Consider the following 13,250-nt stretch of genomic DNA (forward strand, 5'->3'; position numbering starts at 1 on the left):
TGCTTGTCTCTATTGAACGTTATCAATTTAGAAGCAGGCCACGAGTCAAAATCTTTTTATATGGATACGAAAACAATTTAAAAGAATGTTCCAAGGGTGAAGTTTTTTCGTGTGAGGTTGGACTTGTATACTATAACGTCTCTCAGACTAGTAGTGGTCGTTAATATAAAATTTTCGAATAGGTGTAAAACGTTTTACCACCTTCTACCTTTAATAATTTAAAAGTAAATCGTATCAAAAATTGTTTAATAATTGGTCGTATCCTTGTCTTTAGAAATAATCTCCATGTAACTGACCATCATTTTACGTGAATGGTCAGGAATTAACACCTGATGGTCGCCGTTATTTTAGATAAATGGTTTAAAGCTTTATTATAGAATTGTGACTTTTTGCTTTTGAATAGTAGTAATTTTTCGTACAATATGATTATGGCCTGACTAAGCTACATTGCACAAGACTGTTTTATTCAAAACCACTAGAAAAAGGTTTGGCAGAAATGGTCAAATAATATTTCTGTAGATGATCAGAGAAATAAGATTTCTGAAGTGTGGTGCATTCAAGAAATTTGACTGGCGAAGTAAAGACGGTCGCTATTGTGCGTTAATATGAGTATGTGAGGGAATATATAGGCTGATTCATTACATTACTATTTTTTTCTGTATGTTCTAGTTTCATTTTAAATTTATTAAATAATCGGCTTTATTCCTCGATAAAAAATGAGGTCTATGATAAATCTTTCTACGAGGAGCGAAAGTTTTGTAAACAACTTATTCATAATTTTTATAAAGCATGTAGTAACCTTTCCTGACGTGTGAAAATATCAAAAATCAATATTTGATATTTGTATGACACCCAGATAAAGTACTGATAATTTTGACATCTCTGAGTCTTGGCGGCGTGTCATCTGTGTATTACCTCTCGCCGATATATCTATCACTTTATTTAATTATCCTGCACGTATGTATACCAATGATTAACAAGTCCATTTAATTCACTGTGGCTGTTTTATTATTATTGGTATCTGACGGTTATTTTGTATCTGCATTTCTATCAAGGAACATGATTTTTGACATTTATCTAATTATTTGATATTTTATAGTGATAATATTATGGTTTTATATTTCGTATTTGGTCGCAGGCAACATTATGAATGATGACTTTTATGCAAAGTTGTAATGGCACAGTGTACTATGAAGGCACAGCAGAAATATAAACAAAAAATGCAGTCGTTTATATTTTTTTGCATATTCTATTATTTATATGGTCTGTTGTAGAAAGAAAGAGAAAAACAGATATGTATATTTTTTTATTTTGTTCAGGAGAAATTTATATCATTTATATTGGTAACATTTATATTTTTTACTAATAGTATTTCTAATAATTCATTACCATCGAAAAAGTAGAATTGTTATTTTTCTGGTAGGTTGATTTTTAATTTTTGACTATTCTCCATTTATATCTAACCACAGGTTACCAGCTACAGAAACGTAACACTCGAGTTTTCCGTAATATTAATACTTTATAAAATGAACAACAAATCTTTATATCTAGTGAAAAAATAGTAGAATATTTTGGGACGATAATATAGTCACATAGAGCTCATTATCTTGTTTGATATAGAGATAAAGGTGTTACACATAAAAGCGTTATCCTAATTAAGGAATAATTATCAACATAAACATCGCTAATCCTAATCGTGTAAACAAACGGCGTAATCCTAATTTTATTAGATTCGAGTAAATGTCTTTTTGGATAGTTGAAACAAGCTTATCTGGTAATTTTAACGGTTTTTGTAACAATATATTAAAGTTTCTAATCCGCACCTTAATCCATTTTTGTGGGCACCAGAGTGAAATCTGTCTGGGGTTTTGTGTAAAGATCTGAGACATTCTCGTCAGCTGATAGAGTAGTAATTGTCAACAACAGAATATGAAAAAATATAATGAAAATTTTTCATTTACAATGTAAACACACTTTCAATTTGTCCAGTCGTTGTAGACTCGCATTACACAGGCAATTCTTATATTTTTAAAGGATAACAGAGTAGATAACAATATTTATATACATATGTATTATTTAAAATTATGACTGGGAATGTTCTGCTTCATTAAATTATAAATATATGATAAATAACATTATATATAATATTAAAGACACAATTAGGAGTCATTCTAAATTAGCTCTATTAAAAAGCACACACAACAGTGAAAATGTTCTCAACCAATATTAAAAAAAATTCTGTCATTTTTAAAAACGAAATACAAATTTGTTTCATCTATTCTAACGGAAAATATCGTTTTTTTTTTTAACCAACAAAATTCTATCACATTGTTATTCGTTTTATATTTCAAATAACAGCAAAATATTTTATAAATTGTATCCTAACTTCTTAAACTAATTCGTATAAATTTGTCAAATTTTACTATAAAATACAATAATTGTTAAATAAACAATGTATGTTTATTTAACAGTCTGTGGTGGCCTATACTATTGACAACAGCATCTCAATTAGAGCGAGATTTAACTGTCGATAGATTTTTTACATGTCAATGATTGACTTACAGAACAATCTATGTTTATTCATATTCTTTTTGCCTTTATCTTGTTTTTGTGTTGTATTTTTACTCGCGCATCAATGAATTACTCTTATCACGCCCCTTGTGGATATATACGCCAGTCATGTGTGGTCGATTCAGTCTTGTCAGTAGCCAATCAGAAGCTTAGATCGGACTACACGGAGAATTAAGTTGTAGTTGTGTTTTCTGATAGTGTTTAATTCGCGATTTCTCTTGTGAGAAATAGGACATCTTCTTAAGATTTTAATTTTGTTTTTCTTCAATTGTTTGTTTTAAACAAATAATCAAAATTCCTCCTTCGAAAGTAGACGGAATGACGGCGGATTCGCAACCCACACTTCACGTGAACAGTAAGTCTATAAATATTTGTAATTAATAATTCCAATTATTGTAATTATGCAGAATGATTGAAAGTTCAGATGAAGCTGTAATTAATGTAATTGCTTTGGATTTTTTTGTAAGTCCAATTGTTTTTTATCTTCTATTTTCAGAGAAACGAAGGGTGTCTATGTGCGTCGGATGTGGTTCACAAATACACGATCAGTTTATTTTGCGTGTGGCACCGGATCTTGAGTGGCATGCATCTTGTTTGAAGTGTGTTGACTGCAGTCAGTTTTTGGATGAGAATTGCACGTGTTTCGTGCGGGATGGTAAAACGTATTGTCGGAATGATTACGTGAGGTAGGTCCGTTTATTTTTATAAGAATGTATGTATATTTTCTCGCAATTAGGATCTAATTTGGAACATTTGGCAGTAACCACGTTAACTGATTTAAGGACAATATTCTAAATGCTACAATACTCTGTAGCATCTAAGACATTCCTATGGAAAAAATAAAATCAGGAATTTTCTCCACATGTCATACCTTTCGTTTTTACTTGACTACATTTGAATAAACCTTAATATAAAATTTTGTTATGACTTGTAATCAAGACATGAGATTTTGCTAGAGATTAACGTGAGAAGTACCCAGAGGTTCAGTTACATGTTCCAATAAAATTATTATTGTTACCCAGAAAGTGTTGAACTACTAACTACTAATCATTGTCCAACTGAAATATATTAATACATTTTCTGTTATATTATATACAAGTACATCGTTACCACTTTGCGGTATATCAATATTTTTTACTTTCTTTTTAGATTATTCGGTGCAAAGTGTGCAAAGTGTCAGCAAACATTTACCAGAAACGATTTTGTGATGCGAGCTCGCGATAATATGTACCACATAGACTGTTTCCGCTGTGTTGCTTGCAGCCGACAACTCATTCCAGGAGACGAGTTCGCGCTAAAAGAGGATGAATTATTTTGTAAAGCAGATCACGATGTTGTCGAAAGAGCATCGACAAAGGAAAATGGAGATGACATTGTAACTCTTAGAAATACTAAAAGTGCGGATAGTATTAATAACGATAATAACAATAACAAAAAAGAAAATGGATTACATCAAAATTCAGGTAAGGAATAAATTCATATATGATCTACATGTTATCAATAAATAAATGATATTACTATAAAATACACCATTGTAAGTTTAGTTAACTTTGACAAGTTTACTAAGGGTTTTTATCCCTTGCTTGCTGACTAAATTAAGGTTTTATTTAGATAGACTACACTTTAACTGACTAAGAATATGCAGAATGTCTTACAATCTGTGTCCAGATACACTGAACATGTAGAAAGATTATGGTTATAATTTACTTATCAGATAAATCTCCATGTTTAATCAGAAAGGCTGGATTGTTTATAAGTTATAATTACAAACAAGACCAGTGACGGTCCAAACAGGATAAGACCAACCTAAAGAACCTTCAAGTTCCGACGTCGTTAGAGTTACAGGCTTACAATGTAGACGCTTTCTCTCATGATGAGCAAATTTTTTGTAAACATTTGTCTGGTTTCTTCTTTTTTTCTCTTAAAATGATGTCACAAACTTAAATTTAATGTGATTTTTACGGAGAAAAAGAATGTGCGGTTGAAATTTTGTACAGCGTTAAATCAGCGGAATGGCATAATTTAATTGTCACCTAGTTTAACGTAAGTCTATGTTTCAACCATATGAAGGTTATTATCAAGATCATTAGGCAATTAATTTCGGATTAAGGAACATTGAAGACTGATCTTTTATTTTCTCAAGGCATTAAATCTCTGTCATATTCATAAGTCCATGCAAACCCTTGTTCAGTTTACCGTTAATGTTTATTTTTCGAATTACAAGTGCCTTCTCACGATGTTTATCAATCATATTTGTTTATCTAATCATTTTGTAATTTTGACATGACGCTAACATTATGTATAGCCTGACTTTTTTCTTTCATTTCATTTTTTCACCGGATACATAAAATCTATTTCATGAAGGAAATTCTTAAAAGACGGTTGGATTTTTTTGTATTAAATTATGACTGACGTCCCGGGTCTGATGATAATTATGGGACATTAAGTATATATAAATTGACAGTTAAGGAACATTACTGTCCATACAAATCCCTCTAACAACTTGTACACGGAGCAAAGACTTTGTCAAGCCGACAACGATTCCGAAAATTTTATACTACTTATTATAGTTCATTATTATTATTGCTTATACAGTAACAAGATACTCAGGCGAAATCGTAATTTACTTTATTATAATTGCAGTCGGGTTAATATTCGTTAATATTCTTCTGATTTGTTAAAACTTTAACAATTTTGCAGTCAAATGTTCGAATCCGTTAATTAAACAGGTTTTAATTTCTTCTATTGACTATTCCTGTGTGACTGTTTGTGTTTAAGACTTCTATGTAATTTGCTAGGATGAGTAAATATGAACTACCAAATTTACATACCATACATTCAAATTAATAAATTTGCTTCTACTTAATTACCACAGACACCGGATTTGCGGTTAAAACCTCGCATTTTAAATGACCAATCTTCAGGAAATTAAAGCCTTTAATATATACCGTTATGCCTGTCTTTTGCAGAAACCGAGAGCTAAATTATTAATGCTTAATTTTATTTTTTTGTTTTGTTTGGAGAAATTAAAATTATTATAACTAACCGTATCAATATTCTAACCAATAAAAGGCATACTAATTTGTAACACGGGAATGCACTGCAGAAAAATATAATTATTTCAGCAAAAGGTTATCGAGGAAATACTAATTTCCGAGAAAATTAAATTTTTGCTAAACAATAAGAATCACGCTTTCATGGACATTTGTTATTGAAACCCGACTTCATAATTTTGTCGTAAATTCAGTATTAATGTGAACAATTGATGCATCCACACTCTTCAACAATCAATTAACAAACGTAATGGTCTCTCATCGGAATAAAATTGATATTAGAACTGATTTTTATCAAATACTTCCCATAACGATTGCTTAGACTCACTAATGACTATTAGTTTTTATCTATTGGAAATAAATATCAATATAATTATTCAATTTCTTCCTTTTCTAATCGGACCAGACGAAATTGAGATTCCCGTTCAAGTACACTAGAATTCATTTTTCATGGTTTTATTTCTATAAAAACGGATTAATTTGTGGTTTTGATGGGGTTTGTAAATTATTAAATACACCGTTTGATTGTGCGATAAGCAAACACAAGACTACAGCCACAAGAGAAAACTCACAAATTTGCCAATAATACCCGACACACTCACCGAACAGAGTGATAAGTCGGTCCTAAATAATAAATGAAAGAACAGAAGAGCAAATATTCCGCAGAGAAAACTTATCGGTCAAGGAGAAAATGATGGAAAACTGCCGCAAATTAGTTAATTAAATCCCCCGCAGTTTTTAAAATTGAGAAAAACTAAAATGCTAACATCTGTCTGGTTTTTTTTCTTTAAAAAAGATTAAATTTGTATATTTTATATTGATATGTTTTTTTTCTTCTGAACGGGAAGCATTTTTTACATTTCAGTAAAAAAAACCTGGAAAGTTTGCATTGATTACATGAATACAGCTTCGTAAGATTTTTTTTTATCTTTATTTATCAAATGCATCATATTTTTTTATATATAAAAGTAATATAATTCTCATCACCCTTATCTTGGGGAATAACTTGTGTCTAACTCCATTATATGATAATTAATTAATCTTGCAGGTAGCAGAGACCATAATTCTCATTCAAGTTCAAAAAGTAGCGAATCGAGGCGCAAGCCCGACCAGAAACCTACACGTGTCAGAACTGTGCTAAATGAAAAACAGCTGCATACTCTCCGCACGTGCTACAATGCGAACCCACGTCCCGACGCATTGATGAAAGAACAATTGGTTGAGATGACAAATTTAAGTCCACGAGTAATCAGAGTCTGGTTCCAAAATAAAAGATGTAAAGATAAGAAACGAAGTATACTCATGAAACAGATGCAGCAACAACAACAAGATAAGGTAGGTCGATATTATGTTTGTATTTTAAGCCATTAATATTTCCTATTTAGCCACTACAAAATTTTGTATGCATTGTTTTGACTAGGCTTCATAAACGCCTTAGGACAATATTTTTTTTTATTATTGCTCATCATGTTTGCTTCTCTTCACACATCCAGTCACTCCTGATTTTAAAATCCAAACAGCTGAAAAACATGAAAACTGGCTCGGGATCACGACAGAACAGCCTTTATATTTCAATTAAACTAAAAAATGAGACAGAGAATTAATCATAATAGAAATTCGATATTTTATATCAAAAGAACGATTTTCTCACGGACATGACAATTCTTAGTTTCCCTGTCAGGTGTGACGGTGGTCATTGATTTTATATTATTTCTGAAACGAGCCCAAACTTTTAATTTCCGTTTTAGATCTGGAAGTGTTATTGTTGATTACTGTATCTTTTAAAAAAATTTTTCGGAAGGTTGGACTTATTGGTGCAACGGTGAATGCAAGAATTAATTTCTGTACATTTTGACTTATTCGAAGAGCAACTCTGATGGGATTGACAAATAGCAAAATATCAAATAAGTTTAAGTTCTTTCTTTATAGAAAGAATACTGTTTAAAGAAATTATATTCTTTTATTTATTAGGAGACAGACTAAACCTTGAGCAAATGAGTAATATTAATTTGTTTTCTTCTATAAATCATATATTTATTCCCTGCAAATCTGGTTATATTTTGTGAGACATGAGGGAAGACGAAAATTGTATTTTTTGGGGCAAATATTCTTTGAAATCAAGTTATAATAGCGACAGAAAATAATTTAGCTTCTCTGAATGGTTTAAGGGCATCTATAAGCTATTTGCAGAGTCTAAATTTTCATCCGGATTTAATAGCAACAAATCGTTGTGTATTTGGTAATTGGGACAAGACATTCTTCTGTAATTTAAAACAATTTTCTGTTTGATCAGATCATCGTACGAATTGCTTGACAAGGAAAATACCGTTACCTTTGCTCTTGGGCACATTTTATCACGCCATGGAGTTCGATCTTCACGATAAGGGAGACACCTTTTTCATCTCGTTTCTCAGTAATTTAAGAAAATACCCGAGGGGTATCAAAAGTGTTTGTGAAAATTGGTGGTATACAAATTGTAGAGATTCATATTTCGATAAAAGTCATATATTTATTGTAACCCAAATCTACATCTTACTTGCATAATTTTGTCATGGCAAACATATATGGAATTTTGATACAATTAAAATGATATCATTATCTATTTGAATTTGTTCCGGTTTTCAAATACAGAGCCTTTATATTTTAACATAATTGCTGTTTTAATACTTGTAATTATTTTTGTGTTTGTAATTATTTTTATTGATAAAGTTTAAACATCAACAAGAGACATTTTACCCGATTTTTTTTAAAAAGCGTATAACTGCATCCCGTAACAAGTTGAATTGCTCTGTAAATAATTAATAAAATACTACGCGAGCATCATATTGAGTTCAGTTTTAAATCAAAGCAATCTCTGACAGTTATAGTCATGTTTTTCAAATGGTTTATTCAATGAATCAAGTTAAACACACCAGGTTTAATAATCTGTTTTTATTCATTATTCATTCTATAACTGAAGCGATTTATTGATGAGTTTAGTTGACGTTCGACTTGAGCTGAAAAGCACATTGTCTGCGTTATATGATTGTCATCGTTCAGTTAGACAATCATTCCTAGATGGTCAATTTCGGAATGACAATAGCCTATTTATGATGAAATTCACAACAATTGACGCAGTATTGATGTTTCAATACAATTTTCGCGCACTTGCACGTATGCTAGTTATTAGAATTTAATAACAACCTTTCGACATGGCGTTCTCCAAGTCTGCTTTATACGACGGCTAATTTCGTGTAGATTTTCTCTGATTATTAGTGTTTGTAGCTATTTAATTTCCTCAGTTTTAAACAGCTTTTCACAAGTTGAAGACCCCCTTGTTCCGTTCCCTGCGGAAATTAAGAAAATTCTCAATTAGATTAGGACTTTTCTCCTTCATAATTAGGAGCAAATTGCAGTCCATATTACCATTTTATTACAAATAATTTCACTTGTCTTATCACGACATTTATGTCACGAAAAACCAGCGAGACAAACAACTGCCATCATAGTTCATTTTCTACCTCAGGTTTATCGTGGTAAACATTTAGTGTGAAGCGACCACTGTTCAATTTTCCATTAAAATAATAGGAAATTCGAATTTTAAAAGATACGTCTATCACTTTGATGATAATGAAAATTCGCACAAGAAATAAAAGGTAGCACCGAATGTGGATTATATTGATTTCCTCGTGTTCAGTCTTTGTATTCAGTTTAGTGTGAGCGCAATATCATTTTTTATCAATCTTTAATGAACAAAGTGAATCCAACCCTGAAAAAAACTAACGTGAGCGCAATATCATTTTTTATCAATCTTTAATGAACAAAGTGAATCCAACCCTGAAAAAAACTAACGTGAAGCTGTGTCAAGACTACGTATTTCTTATAAATCTGTGTCTTTGATTTCATCGTTTTTTTAATCCCATCGGAAATCTTTATTTTCTTCAAATCCTGATATGTACCGCACTTGGTCTGTTGGAATCTGTCATGGTCTATGGAATAGACCTAGACACGGACTGTGAACAAAAAGGGAGTTCTATTATTTACAAATGCTAAACAAACACAGCGACTAACTGTTTGCTCAGGGGATTACCGAGTTATGTCAAGTGTGCAGTTTACACAACCTTAAAATATTCCTGCTGCTTCATAACGGTTACACAGAATTAAATCCGTGTAAACCTTTAAGCATACAATTTCCTCTCCGTCTCACGCCATTAATGATAGATCAGTTGGATACCCTAGACGAACGGCTCATCTTGCTACGACATACAAGATCACCGAAGGTCATCCAAGACCTAAAAAGGGGGCAACAAAACCATCCAAGAATACTTACAAAACTTGAAAAATAAACATAATTTGAATTTGAATTTCAACAAAATGAGTAACACTTTGAGTAACACATCTACATTCGAGAAATGTGTAAGTGTATTACCACTAATTACAATACCTAGCTTAGGTAATCGCTTTCCATGTGTGTGTTTGTGTTTTTTTTTGTTTTGTTTTGTTTTTTGTTTTGTTTTGTTTTTTTTTGTGTGTGGGGAGGGTAAATAATTACGTCCTCATACTAATGTTTACCTAAATATTTTACAAAGAATTTGCAGCGATAACAAATAGTTTCGGATAGTGAATGTATGGTAGTACTTCATACTGCTTATATTTTCAGACTGGAGGAAGACTTCATGGTCCACTTCAGGGAGTTCCAATGGTTGCATCTAGTCCCGTGCGACACGAGAGTCCCATGCAAGTAAACCCAGTAGAAGTTCAAAGCTATCAACCTCCATGGCAAGCTTTAAGTGACTTTGCCATGAAGAATGAAATGGAACAGCCTCCTTTCCAACAATTGGTGAGCACCTTTGTGTATGACGTAGCGCATGACGATGATGATGACGATGATCATGTCGTCTGCTATGATCAGTGCTGACCACGTGACTTTTAATTACAACCCAATTAGGTAAATTGGTTGTTGTTCAGCTGCTGGTCCAAAACTGTGTGGTCAAGATTTTGTATTTTCTCAACTGGTTCTGTAAAAAATAAAAAAAATAAAAAAAACAAAACCGGTGACCACATGGTGAACAATCGGACATTCCCGCTTCTCCCACTGCACGATCATTGCGCATGATGTGTTGTCATTATCTATTAGCTCACTTATTTTATGACTTTGTACACGCATATTTTTTGTATTGCTTTTTTGTTTTTGTGTTGCTTGTGTTCATATACTGCGATGGAAGTTGATAAATTGCATGCACAAATAGTACACAAATTAGACATGTTTTTTTTCACTTCATTTTGTGTCTTGGCGAAGTCTTTTTTTATTATTCTGATTCAATGAGTTATGCCGCCTGGATATTTTTGTAGAATAAAAAAAATCGAAACAAGTGATACATTTTAAAAAGTGTAAAACATCCTTTGTTCACTAATATCCTTCGTTTCAATGAGACAGATTAGTAGACTGGAAAACGTCTTTGTGGCTTATCACTTAACTGAGATTTTTTAGTTTGTTTTTATTCTGCAATGGATTTAACTGAAAGAACGGTGAGCACTAATGCCCCGGACAACATTGCCAAATACTAACTGGTTGAGACTTCTTTTTTAGTTCAAAATACAAGTATTGTATTGTATTGACTTACTAGAGTTTCATGGTCACGAAATGGTTAATTTACACAGTATAATATATAAAAAAAAAAACTGATTGCAGTCGCCACCATTCAGCATCTTTGCTAAAATTGCTACACCGTTGATTCAATGTTTGAACCATAAACCAACTGATGTTTCTTTTTTTCCAGATGAATTCATTTGATGCTATGGATTCCGACAGTACCTCTCCGTATCACAACGACAACGCTGCTTATAATGACAGTTTTGTCTGGAGTCAGCCAGATCACGACAATGGACAATATTCAGACTCAGACTATAATAACGAATCGGAAATGTCAAGTCCTTTGAGCCAGTAGTTTTTTGACATTGAACTGTTTCAAAATGGATATAGTGCGGAGGGATGATTCTCAATTCAGGGACGGTAACTACATACAATCATTAAATGGATATTCGATCTTTTCCGGAAGTTTTGTATTTCCGGTTCACAAAATAATCAAGATTTCTGTGCAGTAGACAATTTCGTTGTTGTGATTTTGTGGTTATGATTTTCCAGAACTGAATTTTTAAATGTACATACTTATCTCCATATCTTGTTTGGTTTTGTTTACTAGGTAATTTTAGTAATGTCCTGATCTCAATGTTAGTAAGGTGAACCTAAGTATTTTCCTGTATTTGCGTTTATTTCAAAGGATTAATACTACCATGTAGTAACAATAATAGGGATGGAGTTTCAAACCACCATCAGATTTTAACAAAATCAAATTTTTACGTTGTTGAATTATTTGCTCATATTTTGAACTTTACACAACATGTTTTAGTTATTGTATACTTGGCTATGTATGTTTTAAGAAATTTTAATTTATTATTATTTATTAATAAATTTATCAAATATCTGTAAAAAAATGTGTCAGTGTGAATTAAGGACCCCGTACTCTGGGGGTAATGATATATATATATATACAGTTGCACTATAGAATGACCTGTCAAGTACCAAGACAAATAATCTTTCACGTAATGTACAAATGAGAGCCGTCATTGTCAATTCCTCCATAGAACATAACATTCTGATGTCTAAATATTTTCTATGTAGTATTTTTCTTTGTAAACATTTGTAAAGATTTGGGCTTCCTGAAATGATGTCACCCTAAAAACTGAGGAAGAACAACTGCATGGTTGATTCATCGTGACAGACTGGGGTTGTAAGGGGCCATGTAAGAGTCCTACTCTTGTGTTTCGTTGACACCAAATTCAGAAAAAGTCGTGTATTTTGTAATAAAAATCAATGAACTAGATATATGATTTATGGGAAATTGTTTAAAAAAAACTTTGGTAAAATATTAATGCTTACAGAATGTGTTCAGTCTAGTATGACAGATAATTAACTCACGACATGGTTTATCGACTAGACTCTAAAATTGCTCATAAGCTTAAGTTATACAATAGATATACAAACATCAAACGAAAGATAAATAAAACCAAAAAAAAATGCAAACCAAAAAGCACATGTTTATCATTGCTATTCATATTACGTTATTACCGATTTAACATCGGATGGAAAAAGTTCAAATCGAAGAACAATTTACACAACCAAGCAAAACATTAACACAAATGAAGCCACATTTAAACAGAAAACAATCCTATATCATTTGATTTAATTCATTTCATAATACTGGGATTTTTCTTATACAAACATTAAGCGCAAATCTAACATAACAAACATAGAAAGAAAAAAGTACCAAAAATAATTTTAAAAAATTGATCCGAATAAAACAGTTTGGTGATATTAGGTTAAATGGGAAACAAATATAGTGCCGAGAAATTAATGGTGTTTTCTGTTATTGAAGTCTACAAGTAATTATCTATCATAACGTTTCTTACTAACTACACAAAGGAGATCCCATCTATGTCCAAAGCTACGGAGATACCGTCTATACCTCAAAATCTGAACATACCTATGAAGATATTGAGCCCCAGTTTGAAAAACAAATTCTGGGTTTTATCGGTCTGTTTTATCGTGTATTGTATAGTTTTGTTACCTTGCAGACTATATCACTG

General features: G+C 31.8%; 1 protein-coding gene across 3 annotated transcripts in view; it reads left to right on the plus strand.

Moving 5' to 3' along the window:
- The window catches only part of LOC148622369 (insulin gene enhancer protein ISL-1-like), a 28,996-nt gene extending 16,898 nt beyond the window's left edge, over positions 1-12,098 (plus strand). The window contains exons 1-6 of one of the 3 annotated variants that reach the window (XM_088572232.1): positions 2,694-2,926; positions 3,068-3,257; positions 3,721-4,034; positions 6,673-6,959; positions 10,264-10,443; positions 11,384-12,098. In XM_088572232.1, the coding sequence (XP_088428358.1) occupies positions 2,890-2,926; positions 3,068-3,257; positions 3,721-4,034; positions 6,673-6,959; positions 10,264-10,443; positions 11,384-11,551 (1,176 nt within the window). In that variant the 5' untranslated portion in view covers positions 2,694-2,889 and the 3' untranslated portion in view covers positions 11,552-12,098. Of the gene's footprint in view, positions 1-2,693; positions 2,927-3,067; positions 3,258-3,720; positions 4,035-6,672; positions 6,960-10,263; positions 10,552-11,383 lie in introns of those variants that run through there. The other 2 variants (XM_088572234.1, XM_088572233.1) reach the window with 2 other exon arrangements.
- Positions 12,099-13,250: the final 1,152 nt, after the last annotated feature.

The sequence above is a fragment of the Perna viridis genome, chromosome 3 (genome assembly GCF_037379345.1).
Source record: "Perna viridis isolate PV_CMFRI_1.1 ecotype Kerala chromosome 3, ASM3737934v1, whole genome shotgun sequence".
NCBI classification, from domain to species: domain Eukaryota; kingdom Metazoa; phylum Mollusca; class Bivalvia; order Mytilida; family Mytilidae; genus Perna; species Perna viridis.